At 38.4% G+C, this 16,421-nt stretch overlaps 1 protein-coding gene across 1 annotated transcript; it reads left to right on the top strand.

The window, feature by feature from the left end:
- The first annotated feature begins 582 nt into the window (after positions 1-582).
- PRMT7 (protein arginine methyltransferase 7) lies at positions 583-14,353 on the top strand. Its single transcript, XM_069868532.1, has 17 exons — positions 583-750; positions 1,551-1,587; positions 2,337-2,486; positions 2,832-2,940; positions 3,277-3,389; positions 4,285-4,526; positions 4,668-4,845; positions 6,136-6,263; positions 7,010-7,151; positions 7,625-7,708; positions 8,854-8,901; positions 10,068-10,157; positions 10,812-10,973; positions 11,575-11,649; positions 12,431-12,591; positions 13,494-13,590; positions 14,122-14,353. Exons 1-17 carry the CDS (start codon positions 656-658, stop codon positions 14,278-14,280), a joined length of 2,070 nt encoding a protein of 689 aa, XP_069724633.1. The 5' UTR covers positions 583-655; the 3' UTR covers positions 14,281-14,353.
- Positions 14,354-16,421: the final 2,068 nt, after the last annotated feature.

Here is a 16,421-nt window from a genome sequence, read left to right as displayed (position 1 = left end):
AAGTGACGGGTGGACGAGGTGCTGAGGGACATGGTTTAGTGTTTGATAGGAATGGTTGGACTCGATGATGCAGTGGGTCTCTTCCAACCTGGTTATTCTATGATTCTATGATTCTAAGTTGGAGTTAAAGCATCCTAACGGGATGAGGGGGGCCAGCATGGCAGCTCGCAGCTCCCTCACGCGGCACTGAGCTCCTCTCTGGACCCGAGGGGGTGGCAGGAAGGTGTGCCAGGGGAGGGTTGATGTGGGTATTAGGGACAGGTCCTTCACGTGGAGGACGGTGGAGTCCTGGAACAGCTCCCAGGGAAGCAATCACAGTACCAAGCCTGACAATATTCCAGAAGCATTTGGACTGCATCATCAGACATGGTGTGCGAACGATGAGGTTGTCCTGTGCAGGGACAGGGGTTGGACTCGGTGGCCTTTGAGGGTCCCTTCCAACTCAGGGCATTCTGTGATTCTGTGGCAGAAACTGTGTGAGGCAGCCAGCAGCGCTCCTGGCTGAGACGGGCAGAATGGAGAATCCAGAATTAAAGCACTGTCTGTTGTCCTCACTGCAAGTTCTTCTTCTCTCCCTCACAGCCAGTATTTTGGTTATTGAACTGATATCAAAGCAGCAAAACTGTAGATAATACATAAATAATTGAGATTGATCATGAAGACTTTTTGTGGCAGAGCAAACCCAACCACAGGTGCGATGGAGTGGTTAGAGGAGGATGAAGACTATGACTACCATCAGGAAATAGCAAGGTACGCTGGACAGAATAGCCCATTTTTCTGCTAAAGCTGTGAAAAAGAGCAAACCCAGCTTGTTTTTTTATGACAGTTTTTGGGTTGGCTCTGTAGAGGTTCCAAGGGCACATGGTGAACAGACTGTAGGACAGTCTGGACATTACAGTGCCTGTGTTCTGCAGGGCAGAACTGCAAATGTAGAATTTTCTAAAGTCTCCCACAGGCAGTTTTTAAAAACACTTTCTGAGGTGCTTCTCTTGATGCTGACAGTGACTGAGTTGTGGCAAAATACACTGATATTTCTTCTACATCCCAAGCGCGACAAATAATTGCCTGTTCCTGTGGGAACTTTTTGAGATCTTAAGATAACAGCCAAAGAAGTTGGAAGGATTAAATTTCGGGGTATTTTCAAGTAGTGCATCCCCCGAAGAAATGGGGCCCAAAGAAATGTAAGCTTTGGTAGCAAGGTAGACCTTTATTAGGCTGCCTTTCGTGGCTGTGCCTTGCTGTGTATGAACCTCTCTCATTTCACAGTTGTTTGTCCATAGGTCTATGGATTGGGTCTGTTGCTGAACGCAGGTGGTTTGCCAGCAGTTAATTAATTCATTTAAATGCTCATGACCAGATCACTGTAATGACATTATTCCTTAGGTTTGGGAAATAGTTCAGATCCTCAAAGAGTGTGGCAGTCACCTGTGCGTGTATGAATTTATGGGCCAGTGACCTTTGCAAGAGAAAACAAGGAGGCTGTATGAGATCTGGCAGTTTCATTGCACTTTGCAGTATGTGGTATTTTGACTGGATTTTTTTTATTGTAGATCACGCTATGCAGACATGCTTCACGATAAAGACAGAGTAAGTATGGAAGCAAAAAACTTCTGAACAGTGAGAAGATACTGGTTTCCTTTCTCCTGAATAGCTGCCACTATTAGATTAAACAGATGTGTGATTAGAAGGGTTTCTCTGAAAGATGACATGTTCAGATTTGTTCAAGGCCTGCTCTTAGATGAACAGGTGCCTTCTTACTGTAGTGTGCTGTTGTTTACTGCAGAACATTGTATCTATGTTCAGTAGCTGATTTTGCTGTTCTGTGTGTGACATTCTGGACAGAGAGTGCTTATTAGATGAAATTTCAAGGGCTGTAAATGCGAATGCAAGCCTCTTAATTTTTACAAGAATGTAAGGAAAATCTGTCTATTCTTTCATGGTATTTTCAGCTCTTATTTACTGCTTAGGATTGAGAAGAAAATTGGGATACCAAACCTATAGGTATATTAAAGTGTGAAGTGAATGAAGAATAGAATACAATAAACTGTTTCAGCTGCAAGGGACCTACAGCAGTCATCTAGTCCAGTAAATAGCAGATTGATCACTGATGAGTGAATAGTGTGATAAAAATTGATGTGATTTAAACAGGCTGATCCCTACAAAAACACTTGCTTTTGCTGAAAATGGCTTTGGATGACCATAACATGAAGAATGTCTGTAGGCTTTTTTCTGATTTTGAACTCATGGTCTGACAATGCAAGACTTCTCTGCAACTGTAAGAATTATAAATAGACAAAAGGTTGCTAATCTCTTTTGTTTTCCTCCCCTCTTCATAGAACACAAAGTATTACCAAGGTATTCGTGCTGCAGTGCGCAGAGTGAAAGAAAGAGGTGAGAAAGCCATTGTTCTAGACATAGGGACTGGCACCGGACTCTTGTCCATGATGGCAGCTTCAGCAGGTGCAGATTTTTGCTATGCAGTCGAGGTAAGTGTTAGTTAAAGGTTGCACATGACTTTGCGTGCGTGTTCAGAACCTCTTTTTAGAGCTTTAGTGCAGTTGTTCTCTGAACGATCAATGCTGTGGATGTATTTGCTGTTTTGTATGTGTGTAGCTTTTAGAGATGGCTGATAGTTTGTAACAGCAATGTTGGAGGTCTGTGAACTTTTGAAGTGAGGCTTGCTGTCTTGTTTTGTGGTAAGGAACTTCAAACATGGAAAAAGATACAGATGTTAACATTTTTGCAAGACTAAATATGCTGCATTTTGCATCCTTTCATTTTTGAAAGCTAATCTTAGCCTACTATTTTTGTTACACTCTTGCTGTTCACAGGTTTTCAAGCCCATGGCTAATGCTGCTGTGAAGATTGTGGAGAAAAATGGTTTCCATGACAAGATCAAGGTGATCAACAAGCACTCCACTGAAGTCACAGTTGGCCCAGGTGAGGAAAATAGGCTACGATTACAAAACTGGGCAAGTTCCTCAAGACCATGATGGAATATGTTTTTTTTTTCTTCCTTTCCTAATGTTTTTAAGTAAAACAAGCAAATCCTTTGCTCTCTAGAAATTAACACTGGAAATCTATTTCAAAAGGAAGTGTTGTAATAGAATTGCAGAAGTCGTTTGTATTTTGTAGTAAACTTCTAAAGGAGAATAGTTTGCAGTCTTCAGCAGGTTCACTAACAGGAAAAACATTTTTGAATGGCTAATGTTTTCAGGGTAGAATCTTCTTGAAAGACTTAAAGACTTAATTTTACAATATTAAATTGTCTTTTAGATGGAGATATGCAGTGTCGTGCAAACATCCTGGTAACAGAATTATTTGATACAGAGCTGATAGGAGAAGGAGCTTTGCCAACCTATGAGCATGCACACAAATACCTTGTACAGGTGAGACAACAGAAACTGATAGTATATCAGATTCACCTCGAGAGACACTCTTGTCTTTTTTGGAGTCAGATAGAGATTGGTTTGTTGGTTTTGATTTTCCTGAGGAACTCTTGCTGCTTCATTTGGTTTTTGCCCATGGAAATACTTTAAATGCTGTAATGAAATTAATATCCTTTTTTTTTGACATATAATATATAATTTTAGGGCTTTCTTTTTTGCCCTTTCTAATTTTTCCTTTAATTTAAATGTGGATGGCAAAACTTCATTCGGGTTTCTAGGTTTTATTTCACCAGTTTTACATATAAAGACAGTAGCACTGTGTAACATATTACTGCTCTCCATGTGTAATTGCATTGTAGTTGGTCCTTTTTGTAAAAGCACTGCTGTTGCACTTCACAGTTAGCTCTTAGTTCACAGTGTTTTGTTTAGAACAACTTAAATGTTTTCTACTCTTTAAACACAAAGTTGTCATTGCATAAATATATGAGCCATTATTTTTTTTATTCACTCATTCCAATCACAAACTCTGTTCTAATGTTGATGTCTTAGTAGTTGTCTGCCTTAAGAAACTCAAGGTAGATCTCTTGGAACAGGGATGGAAATACTTGTTTAACCGGCTAGTAAAATGACACCATGGCATGGTTAATAAGGTAACCTGGCCTTGCTGAACCACTCTGACCAGGAGAGATGGAGAGGTGTACTGTATTTTACACATAGAGACAAAGGGACAGTGTTCTGATGTTACAGAAGTCTCTGAAGTAATTTGTGTTTAAGCTTTCAAAGCTCCCACTCCAGCTTTTCTTTAAATCAGTTCACATTTCAATTGATTTCATTATCACGCATGCTAATAGGTCAAATTTGCTGAATATGTTTGCCCTTTGTTTTGAACATTCAGGAAGGATGTGAGGCAGTGCCTCACAGGGCAACAGTGTACGTCCAGTTAGTGGAATCCAGACGAATGTGGTCCTGGAACAAGCTGTTTCCCTTTCGTGTCAAAGCAGAGGATGGTGAAAAAATTATTGTCTCCCCTTCAGAAATGGAGAACTGTCCAGGTGTTCCTTCTGTCTGTGATATCCAGCTGAACCAGATGCCTTCAAGTGACTTCACTGTCCTTAGTGATGTAGTGACAATGTTCAGGTAAGGAGGGCATTGCTTTGTCAAAACAGAATTTTCCTGTTAGACCTTTCATCTAAGCTGTGTGTTCAGGTTAGGAAGCTAGGGAGAATTTCTGAAGAATGCTGAACTATTTCTTTTTACAATTTTGATGCTTCTCTGCAGTGTGGATTTCAGTAAGCCAGTAAGGAGCGCTTCTACCTGCTACAAAGTGCAGCTGGAGCCTGTAAAATCAGGCAAGGCACAAGTCGTGTTGTCCTGGTGGGATATCGACATGGACCCTTCTGGAATGATAAACTGCACAATGGCTCCATACTGGGTAAAACCCACTTCTGCTTTCCAGGTAAATTATAGAATGGTTTGGGTTGGAAGGTCGGAAAGTACTGAGCCTTTGGATACTCCCATCAGAAGGCTACCAGCAGTTATTTTGAGTAAAAGGCTTACTATGCGTTTTAAGCAGCTGTCCTGAGACTGCATAGGAACTTTGCTTAAGTTTTATGTATGAGAAGATGCTAAATAAGCAACTGTTAACTTTAGTATGCACCTGTTTGTGGTTTTTTAGAGAAAACTTACATGCAAGCTTTAATGTAAAGCTTAAAAACTGAAGCTGTCTTCCACATATTTTAACAACTATTTTAGTTTTTAATTTTCTTTTATTTTTTAGTTTATTTTTATTCTTTATTTATCTTATAAAATAATTTTTATTTCAATATTTTTATTTTTAAATTTTTATTTTATCTTTATTTTATTTTATTTTATTTTCAAGACATAAAAGAAGGATTTCCACATATTTTTCCTTAACTAGTCTCTATCCCTATTCAAAATATTAGTCTGTGGTTTGCTTCCCTCTGTTTCTTCTATTAAATTTCTCCATAAGTGTTAGGTTTATGGTAATATATTTATATATATATAAATATATATATATTTATTTACTCCCATAAAAAAGACTGGTGTGGGTAAATACTGGGTTGATACTGGATATTTAGAGGAAGAGGTGATCGCTATTAATCAGATTCATGTGCTTGTGTATGCGTGTATTTACTGGTAGGGTCCAGTTAATCACAAGGAAGTTACAAAATGACCCTGTTTGCAATGACCCCGTTGGAGAACAAACTTTGAAGCTATCAGGCTTCAGGGCATTCAGTCGGCTTAGAAAGACCAATCGGTTTGGAACATTTGCAGTGCAGAAAATAGTGTTTTGAAACACAATATCGTTGTGTTGTCACATCAGAGTGGCACTAGGTGACTCTATTTGATGCATGAGGCTCCAAGCAGTGGTCACTGTGAGCAATTCAATACAGCTTTCTAACAGAAATGAATGACAGAGGCGAAACTGCATTAATACATGGGTTTGGATGTTTGGATTTTTCATCTGATAAAAACACAAGCTGAGTTCATCACCACACCAGTGGTCTCGGGCTTATTCTGTTGCAAGAAACCTTTGTAAAGTCTGTTTATTCCATAGATGGTGTTAGTTCTTATTCGGCCGTGCTGACCTGAACCAGATGCTTTCAGCGAGTGGTACATCAGTGTTTCCAAGTTGTAGCCATTCTTACTGACTGATTTCTTGCTGTACTTTCCATTTACCACTTACGAGTTAATTCCCAAGGTTTTGTTTATCCATCTTTTTCAGTGGAGAGATCACTGGATGCAGTGTGTGTATTTTCTTCCCCGTGAGGAGCCAGTTCTGCAGGGTGAGAAGTTGTACCTGACTGCCTGTCGGGATGCATACTCTGTGTGGTATAAGCTGCAGAAAGCCAGGTAACAATGTGTGCGTGAAAAAGGCAGGTATTTTACTCCAGGGCTGAGCATTTACTGCTCTTAGAGTAGCTGCTTGGAAGAGTAAGATAAGAACCTGAAGACTAGCACATTATTAAAAGCCACTTAATGGGCAATACACAGATGTAAAAAACACACGATGCACAAAGACACAGATGAGCTTTTTGGACTGCCTTGTACCTGGTGGCATTCTGTGACGGGGTAACAAAACCCACTTAGTGTTGGTTCCTGGAAATCCTAAAATGTAGCTCAGCTGAACTGGCATATAGTTAAAGGAGTGAAATAATTGCTGTTCTGTCTCTTCTCATGTTCTGTTTTCCTAATCAGCACTGTCTTTTTGAGATGAATGCCTATTGTTTGAAAGATTTAGAACTGAAGAACTTTAGAACTGAATATCTGAATTTTATGTGCCTTTTTTACTCAGGAATGCAAACGATTAACTTTTTTTCTAGAAGATCAAAGCTAAAATACCCAACTGTCACAGTTGGTGGGGAAGTTTGGGGGTTCTTGGTTTTGTTTTTTAAAAAAGGTGAGCATTGGCTCTTTCTTTTCTTTTCATTTGGAAACACAAAGCTCAAAAAGGTCCCTGCAGAACTAGAAAATTTAAACAGGTAACAGTAGAACCAGTGTGCATTAATGTGCATACTAGCTAAAATGCACAGATGTCCCTGTTTGTGGAAACTCATGCTGATGTTAATACTTCATTGGAACTTTTTTCTTTTTTCCAGAGGAGAAGAGGAGAATAAAGCAGACGTTCATGTTGAGACTCCTGTTTGTAGATGTCAGGCTCATCTTCTTTGGAACAGACCACGCTTTGGGGAATTAAACGATCAGAACCGAACACGCCAATACATCAAGTCTTTGATGACAGTGAGTGCGTGTTGCCTATAGGGTTTTTTTTTTTTGGCTTCTGTGATGTATTATTTAGCTTCTGTTTGCAGTAATTATTTATGGAATGTTTGTGACCATACTCACAAAGTATATTTTATTTACATCAGCAGATGTAAGTTATATTTTGTCATGAGAACTTGGGGATTACTTTATATTTTAAGCAGATGTTTTTGCATAGGAATTTGTAGCAGCTCTCTCTATTTGTTTGAAAGAGTATTGGTAGTTGGATGAAGACGCTCTATGTGTTTGTGCAAGCTTTTTCTGATCTAAACCAAGGGATTACATGAACATTTCTTAAGAGTTCTGCTTGAGGTGACTATATTAATCACTGTTTCCTAGTTCTAATTTGACCTGGAAGCGTATAAAGAGGGAAAAAATGGCACAAAAATATTTAGAATTTGAAAACTCTTTCATCTCGAATAGGAATAACAATGACTGTTCATTTTCTGTAGATTCTGAAAACAGATAGCGTTTGCCTCTGTATCAGCGACGGCAGTCTGCTGCCTGTGCTGGCGCACTATCTTGGAGCAAAGCAGGTGCAGTACTTCTTCCTGATTTTCTGATCCTTGCATTTTAGCTTGGTAGTTTCAATTCTCTTATAGTTCAGCATTCCCAGACCATTTTTTAATTATTTCCAGTACTTTTTCAGTCATAAGTGAGAATGAGTCTAGGGTGATGATAATTACCAGTTTTGATTTTTACCAATGTGTAGACTTGAATGAAAGTAGTATTTTTTATTCCTCACTGACTCCTGTTTGCCATCTTTTATCTCAGTGCATTTGGAAATACTCTTTTCTACTGACCTAAATGTCTGGCATTTTTTTTTCCTTTGAGTTTGCAATTCTATAATTACATTTATTATTGAGTCTGAAATGGGAAGTCTGTAATAGCAAGATAGGAAGCATTAAGAATACCATGTCTATGTGTGAATGAGAGCTGCCTGGCTGTCTGTCTTATACCTTACTTGATGCACTTTCTCATGTGGCTCTTCAAACTAAAATCTAATATAGCTGGACTGAAGATTTGGGAACGTGTTATATACTTTACTCCTGAGGGAGATACTAGGCAATCTGTGGAAATAAAGTGATCTATGGCCCTGTATTTTGGTCTTTAGTTGTGGCTAGTCACAGATGGCCAGGGCAGACGTGGGGATTTCCATATTTTCCTAGCCCTGTAGTAGCATATCATTTAGCTATTCACTGGTTTTGAATAAAACCTGCTTTTTTTCTTACTTCAGAAGGGTGCTATGCTGCATTGAACATCTGAGCTCATCCCATCTGATACGATCAGATAATGTTAAATAGTCCTTACAAGGAGTAAGTGCTACTGAGGCTGATTTGGTGCACACTGGCAATATGCTTGCATTTGTTCAAAAGTAAATACATGCCCAGAGCAAACGTTAATACACTATGTGCATCTTAAAAATAGAAAATAAATATTTGCGTTCTGTTGATATTTTTTTCTAGTATGGCTATGAAAACAGCGTTATTTAGCCTGTAGTTATTAGAGTGGTTTCGTTGTTATTAAAAATGTACATGACAGTGGGCTGTGGAACAGTTCATAAGAACCATGCTTCAATGTCCACTAGGGCATCAAAATAGTTCCATCATTGTTTCCTTTACATATTCTTTTAATTAAAAATTATAAAGCTAGTTGATTAACTGCTGTGTATTTTCTTTAGGTGTTTACATTAGAAAACTCTGGTATCTCCTGTTCTGTCATGGGAAAAGTGAGTGTTCAGCTTTCTGTTAAAGCAGTAAATGAACTCATGGCATTTCTAAGGCTAAAGCTGATGCCTTCGATTGTCCTTACATCAATTGCTTGGAGGTTAAATCACTTTAATGAATATATTTGATCATACAGCTGACAATACGGTGGGAGGTGGGATATGTTAGAGGGAGGAGGTGTTGTTCTTATTTATTCCTGGTATTCGTACAGAGCTTTATGCAATACTTGGAGGAATACATCCCATTGGAGATATGTCCAAGATCATAGCTTTAGTGACAAGCTGAATAGGCCACTTGGGAGCTTGAGCTGAGCTGAGGGAATTATGATCTTTCCTTGCACAGATGCTTGTTGGCTTGTCTGCTTGAGCTGCTGCTCTGCTACCTTCATTGTATTGGGAATAAAAGCCAAGCTATTTGTTTCTGAGGATTAGTGGAATGTGAGAACATCCCATAACTTGCACCAGTCCTGCCTAGAAACCGGCAGCTAGCGGTTTTGTCTCCCAGCTGAGACAAGCTGGGAATGCCTGCTCTGCTCTTGGGAGACAGTAGGCAGTGGGGTTTAACTGCAAGTGATGTTTCAGCTGCGTCCCTGGAGTAGAGCAGAGTCCCTGCCAGTGGAGGGGAGGCTGTTTAGGAGAGGCAGCTGGTGTCTAAGGAGTGATTGGAAGCAGCTTCCTGAAGTCATTGTTTGGCCCGGTGAATGAGATCTCGGCAGGTGGCTTAGGGGTACAAAGCATGTACTGCAAGCAAGTAAGGATGCAAAAGTGGTCTCAAGCAGAAGCCAGATTTGCAGTGTATTCATAGTTTAAGTAATTTTTGCGTTTCTTGAATGTCCTTCCCACATGCTTGAAAGTACACATGAAAGAAGGTGAGGCAACTTTGGTGTTATCTGCCTTTTAACATACTTAATTGAAGGAATATGTACAGCATGTACTTTAGTGAATTCAGTAGGTGTGACAAGTTGTCTCAAAATGCATGTACCTTTCAAGAACAGACTTTTATCATCCTGGTGAGTTATGGTAGGCAGTTTTTTAAAACTTTCTTTTGGGTATTTGTTTCTTTTTGTTTATTTTTAATAGTAGTATTATTTTGGTATGGGTTTGAGTCTCAACTGTAGCTTTTGATAAAGTCATTACACTACTTTATATATTTTTTTTTTTTTTTTTAGTTTTTTAAAGCAAATCATCTTGAAGATAAAATTAAAATCATAGAAGCACGTCCTGAGTTGCTGACATCTTCCCATTTGGAAGATAAAAAGGTATGTTACAGACATTCAGTACTGAATTTCAGTGGGGTGGTGGAGAGCAGAAGGTGAAAATGAATCTTGCTTTCCTGATGTGCTGCTGTAACTACATTTTATCCCAGTTCATAGAAAGCGTAATGGGTAGGTGGTCCAGACCTTGTTTCATTCAAACTAAACATGGCTTAGACTAAAGACTGTGGGAGAGTTTTCGTTCTGTTTTTGAAAGGGTATAACTTTATTTCCATGTAGTTTACGCCAGTTGTAACAGCAGTTTAACTGCATATGTGCTACTAGGCTGTAGCTCTTCTTTCTCAAATTGTTCAGAAGACTGCAGTGTGTTTGGAAATACTAACATTCATAAATTTAAAAATTTCAAAATTCTGTGACTCCTATTACACCATTTTCCAACCCAAACTGGCGATATTTTCTCTCACACCGTGTTACAGGGAAACTCATATTAAAATTTATTAACTAAAACCACAGAAAGATGTCTCACGTTCAGTACACACAGTGTGCAGAAATTAAATCCTTATGGAACGGTAGAAGTTTTTATGTAGATCATTTCACTTGCTATATTGCTTTGTCAACTATTGAAGATATGAACAGCCTGTGTTATTGAGGAGTTGTTCTTTATTATAATGATTTTTATCTCTTCCTGGTTTTGCCAAGATTTCTGTTCTTGTGGGAGAGCCGTTTTTTACAACAAGCTTGTTGCCGTGGCACAACCTGTATTTCTGGTATGCTAGGACAGCTGTGGCCTCTCACCTTACCAGCAATGTCACTGTCCTACCTCAGACTGCCTCCCTGCACATGGTGATTGTGGAATTTCAGGTGAGATTGTTTAGAACTATCCATTTGATATTTACACAAATTCACTTAAAATTGAGTACTCTGCCAGGATGTTTTAATGAGCTTGTCTCATCTTAATACTGTCCACTTTGATACGTTTTGCACTTGCTACTGCCTCTCGTCAGAAAATTAACTTGAACAATTTTACCATTTTAAATGAAAAGGCTGAATGTTTTAAAACATTTCTTTAGATTAGAGAGGTGTTGTTGAAGCATGTGAGAATTGTGGTTATTTATAAAATCATATATTCCGTGAAATAACAGGGTTTGAAATGATGCTTTATGAGTATAAGACTGTAGGCAGGGTTCATAACTGCATGTTCTTATTTTTAACCACCTAAGACAGGGCAGTTTAAGTTTTAGCACAGTTGGGTCACATCTTAAATACTTTAAAAAAAGTCATCTTTCAGAAATTGTACAAAGGTATGAACTTTTTTGCAGTTACTAAGGAATTGGTCAGTAAAGATTGTGAAGATTTCACCTACAATGATAATGGAAATTAAATAAGTACCAATAAAAATATCTTAATATTTCCTTTCATATTCCTATAATAAAGCCAAACAAAATCCTGTTTTCTTTTTTAGGACTTATGGAGAATCAGAAGTCCGTGTGGCATCTGTGAAGGTTTTGATGTCCGGACTATGGATGATATGATTAATGTAAGATGGCAAATAGTTTCAGCACAAGTCTCACCCAAATAGAACAAAATTTGTCTTGGCTTACAGCGCTATTTAGTGGCTGTTGAAAGACTTGTATGTTAGGCTGAGCACCATTGTTTTAGTTTTTCATAAAGATGGTGACTATTTACGTATTTACTGGCAAAACAGTAACTTCTTTGGTGGGTTTGGGGTTTTATGTTTCTTCTCGTTTGTCAAGCTCTCAAGTACTTTGCACTGTTTTGAAAATACTTCTGTTCATTCAAAAGGAAAAATACTGTTTTCAAATTCTGTTCTGACCTTGAAAGGAAATCATCTGGGAGTTATACATAGATGAGTCCTGCTGCCTTTACTTGTCATTGCAGGTACTTTTGAAACAGAAAAATGCTTTATGACTTCAGGGAAATAGATGTGAAGGGTGAGATTTATCTGTATCAATTTCTTGAGCTGTATTGTCAATATTCATGTTTGAGTTAGCTATTCAGATGGCCTGTGTAGTCATTGTAGAGGACTATAGGCAGTTCTAGAGTAGAATTCATCTTAAGGGAGAAAAACAGTTAAATGTATTTTGTAAGTGCCCGTTTCTGTTTGACTGCTGAGGACCACAGTCACAGCAATGTTCATGCATGCGGTACGTATTTGCCCTGTCCAAGAAGTGCAGTTCTGTTCTTCTTTCAGCTTTATTGCTTAAGTACTCTGGGTTTAGGACACATAATTAACTTGAAAACAAGTACTGTTTGCCTTTGGGTTGTTTTCAGCTGGTTTTATTATTTTGTTTCTTCAGAATTCTCTGAATTTTAGGGAATCCAAAGAAGCAGAGCCTCACCCTCTCTGGGAATATCCTTGCAAGGCACTCTCTGACCCCCAGGAAGTTTTGACATTTGACTTCAGAGAGACTGTACCACAACAGTGTCTCAGCACAGAGGGTTCTGTGAATCTTGTACGGTGAGTTTTCTCATTGCAATAGATATTCCTGTCATAATCTATTTTTTTACCTCATATTCAAGCTCTTTTTTATATATGTGTGTGTGTATTATATAATGCACATTTAACTGCAAAGGTTAATAAGCAGATTGACTTTTTAAAAATGCGACCTGAAGTTATGGCAGTTACTCTGACATTAAGTTCCTGTGGCTGTTCACAGCAGGCTGTAACAATAAGGGCAATTTCTTAGATGCTTGCATTTCAAAAATAACATTATTAGACGTTACCATGATTTAAAACTTAAAACAGATTAATTTATAGTTTAGAGAAAACAAACCATTGCCTGGATGTTTGTAATCTTTCCATCTGTTCCCTGTTGCTACATTCTTGCAGAAAAAGCTCCTATCTGGCTTCCCAAATTATTGTGTTTAACTGCTTGAAAGTGTATGCTATTCTTCCTTTTAACTATAATTACGAAAATGTTCGTATTAGTCACATCTTGTGAGATATTTTTCACTATAATCCTCTCCTTGCAGAGCAGACACCTGAAGTGAGATGAGAAGTGTGGTAAAGATTTCTGCAGGGTGCAGAAATTATAGAAGCTGGGGTCTCTGAAGAAAGCACTCCCCAAATATCCCATATAACTTACGCAATGTCATCAAGTGCCTGTTAAATTACTCTGGTTCTCAGCAGATTTAGTCATAGTCTCCTTTTCCTTGTCTTTTTAGATTTCATATCTGCAAATACTTTAAAACTTGCTATCCATTTACCAAATCATTCCGCTGTTCAGCTTTTTTCCAAGAAAACAACTTATTCATGATTTTAAAGCTCCATCTGAATTGTGTGAAGAGTGGGTGCAGCATTTAAGCTGCCAGTATTGTATAATAGAAAGTAACAGGTTTTGGTCCTCCACCTCCCCCCAGGAAAGGAAAGAGCCATGGAGCAGTTCTGTGGATGGAATATCATCTTGCTGCTGATATCTTTGTTAGTACGGGACTGATGCAAATGTCAAATGAAAAGGTATTTCTTCAATCAAATTTATTTTGTTAAAATCTATAGGATTACAGTGCTGAAAAATGTGTTTCTTGTTGGCCATGTTGGGTTTATGTAATGCTCTTTGTTACACCGCGTGAATACTATGGTGATTGAACTAGCCTGTGCCTATAGTCTGAATTGGATCCAAATACTCTGATAGTTTGGAACCACATTCAGAACTTAAATAGGATGCTAGCTCAAAGTAGAATCTCTTCACACAAATCCCTTTTAACAAAAGCAAAAATTTTGAGGGGAAGAAGTAAGTATTTTCAGTATTCTGTTTAAATATTCTTTGAGCAAATGCATCTTTTTCTCCACGATTTTGCTGTGCAGCGTAGCAGATGGTATTTAGTTATGCATTCCTGAAATGGAAGGGATGGCAGTGGAAGTGATAGCTATCGGATCATTGCATACTGAAACTAGAACAAGAACTCTGTGCTCTTACTATTGCATTAGTACTACTAATAATAATATTGTAGAGTTTTGACTACTTTCACTTTTAACTCTTTCCTGTAGGGAAACTGTGAATGGAATCCCCACTGCAAGCAAGCTGTCTATTTCTTCAGTTCTGTTATTGAATCAGAAACTCTGTCAGACCTTCCTAGCACTGTCATGTATGCTATAAATTTCGACCCAAAGACAGGCGAGATTGCCATGGATTTTAAGCTGTTATAGAATATTTTGGTTTAGTCATGGTTCTAAATTATAATAAACTTACATAATATTTTTTTTGTACGGCAGAGGGATTTTTTTATTGTGCTTGGTTAGCAAACTGTTCTGAAATATACTTTAATCCTTTTTTTGTTTTGATTTCAAAACATATAGTTGGGGAGGTAGGGAGCAACATTTTCTTAAGGACAGATATTACTGACAGGGTTACATATACATACTTTAATCTACTTGTTATCATCTGTTCCAGTGTGAAACTCTGGTATTTTGACGTTTCGAATAATAATAGAGCTGCAGAATAGTTGACTTACTGATTATTGCATGGCATATGAGTGGACAAAGACACTAAACCTTGCACTAACATTAGATAAAAGTGAGTTAAACTTATCTATTTCTAGGCTTTGGTCTTGTCCCTGTAAAATCAGAAACAATCTTTGGAGTGCACAAAAAGGAATCCCAAGACAAGCTACTTATGTATATTAGTACACTTTACAGGGAGAAGGAAACAGTTTAGCTGCTCCCAGGCCTTGTGGAATTTGTGGCTAGTGTTAAACTGAAATGGTCAGTGATGTTCTGCAGGAGTCTGAGGTGCTGCGTTTCTGAAAAAACATTTGCCAAACAGTGACCAAAGTCTGGAAAAGCGTAATTGGAAATTAGAAGATGTACATATTCAGGTTAATTGGGAGTGACAAACTGATTGTGGTCTGAGCAGAAACAGGAGAAAAAGAGCCATAATCTAAAAAAACTTGCAAATCTTTACATCTGTAATATGTACTATGTGAACAAAAACATGGCCTGAATACTCATTCCATCAGAGGTCTAAATAGTATCTGCCAGTTAGCTAAGCTGTATGTTTTTCTACAATAGCACATGTTCACAACTGAGGCTTCCTGAATTGCATCCCAAATCATCTTGGCAGAAATTGTAGTGTGGCCATGTGTATGCAATTAATTCTCCTTTAGATAAACAATCAATTGGTGTATCCACTTTGTGTGACCTATTAAGGGAAATAGAAGATCAATGTACTGCTGTCCTAAATTATGTCAGCCAGCCGCAGGGATAACTGCTTACCAAAGCTACTCCTGTTTCCTCTGAGCAGCAACTTCAGCAGAGTGAAAGGAGTGCCATGAAGAAGCCATGAGGGAGCAGGACCTTGCTCTGTCTTACTTTCTTTGTCACCATGATATATAATTTTGGTGAGTAAGAATTCTTCCTCTTTCTCTTCCTTAGAGTGTGGTCATATTTATAGACCTGGGAGCCATCTGAAATATCTCTAAAGTAGCTCACTTATCTGCAGGGCTGTGCTTCTAGAACTGAACTGTGGCAAATTAATAGGAATCATGGTATCTGCACATGAGGAAAAACACCTTAAATGTCCATATGTCTGGAGTGGTAACTATATAATTGCCGTCCAAAATAAAAGACTGGAAAGCTGGCACGCTGAGCATATTTTAGCACCTGTGGGTTCCTTAGAGGATCAAAAGCTGATTAACGTGCTCAGGAAACCTTGTGCATGTTTTAATTCACTGCGTGATCAACATTGCTAATGCTTGCTAGTTATGCTTATGTATTTAGACAGGCACTGAAACAGCTTTGAGGATTTGGTTAGAAGATGCTAGAAGCTTATTACGTTGAAGCAAACCCTTACCACATGTATGGTTTGAATGTTTTCACAGAGGTAGCACCATTGATTATATTTTGGTACCTAGAAAACACAGCAGTGTTGATATGAATCTGGGTGACTTGGGGAAAGATTTGTTCCCATGTAATTGGGAGTGTTTAGTGTATGTATCAGTCTTCCTCGGCTTCTATGAATTCTTCGAGTTGGACTTAAAAACCTAGTGTGATCTGTAAATAGTGTGGGAAACAGCCGCTTTATAGCGGGATGCTGGCCATTGCTTATATACGTATGCAAAAACAAAACAGAGAAATGCTTCTATCTCTGTCCACTTCCACAGGACATTTTACCGTGAGCACACGCAGCGGGGAGGAAAGCTACTTTATCAGAAAAACACATCTACCCAGTGGCAACATTCAGACTCCTATTTGTTCCCAGACTTGACAGAAGCAGGCAATGATGTGCTGAGCTGGGAGAGCTTCTGGCTACTGGCATCTTAATGAGCAGAGCAAGAATCTTATTTTCTCTT

This window comes from Phaenicophaeus curvirostris, chromosome 14, assembly GCF_032191515.1.
Source record: "Phaenicophaeus curvirostris isolate KB17595 chromosome 14, BPBGC_Pcur_1.0, whole genome shotgun sequence".
Taxonomy (NCBI): Eukaryota; Metazoa; Chordata; class Aves; order Cuculiformes; family Cuculidae; genus Phaenicophaeus; species Phaenicophaeus curvirostris.
The sequence above is the reverse complement of the archived record's forward strand: the minus strand, read 5'-3'. Positions and strand labels throughout refer to the sequence as shown.

What these genes read in the sequence shown, in the direction of transcription:
- PRMT7 (XM_069868532.1), top strand. Translation starts at nt 656, where the DNA reads ATGAAGACTTTTTGTGGCAGAGCAAACCCAACCACAGGTGCGATGGAG. An exon ending in CCCATTTGGAAGATAAAAAG is followed by an intron (nt 10,158 to 10,811) that starts GTATGTTACAGA and finishes GGTTTTGCCAAG; the next exon opens with ATTTCTGTTCTTGTGGGAGA. An exon ending in TGCAAATGTCAAATGAAAAG is followed by an intron (nt 13,591 to 14,121) that starts GTATTTCTTCAA and finishes TCTTTCCTGTAG; the next exon opens with GGAAACTGTGAATGGAATCC.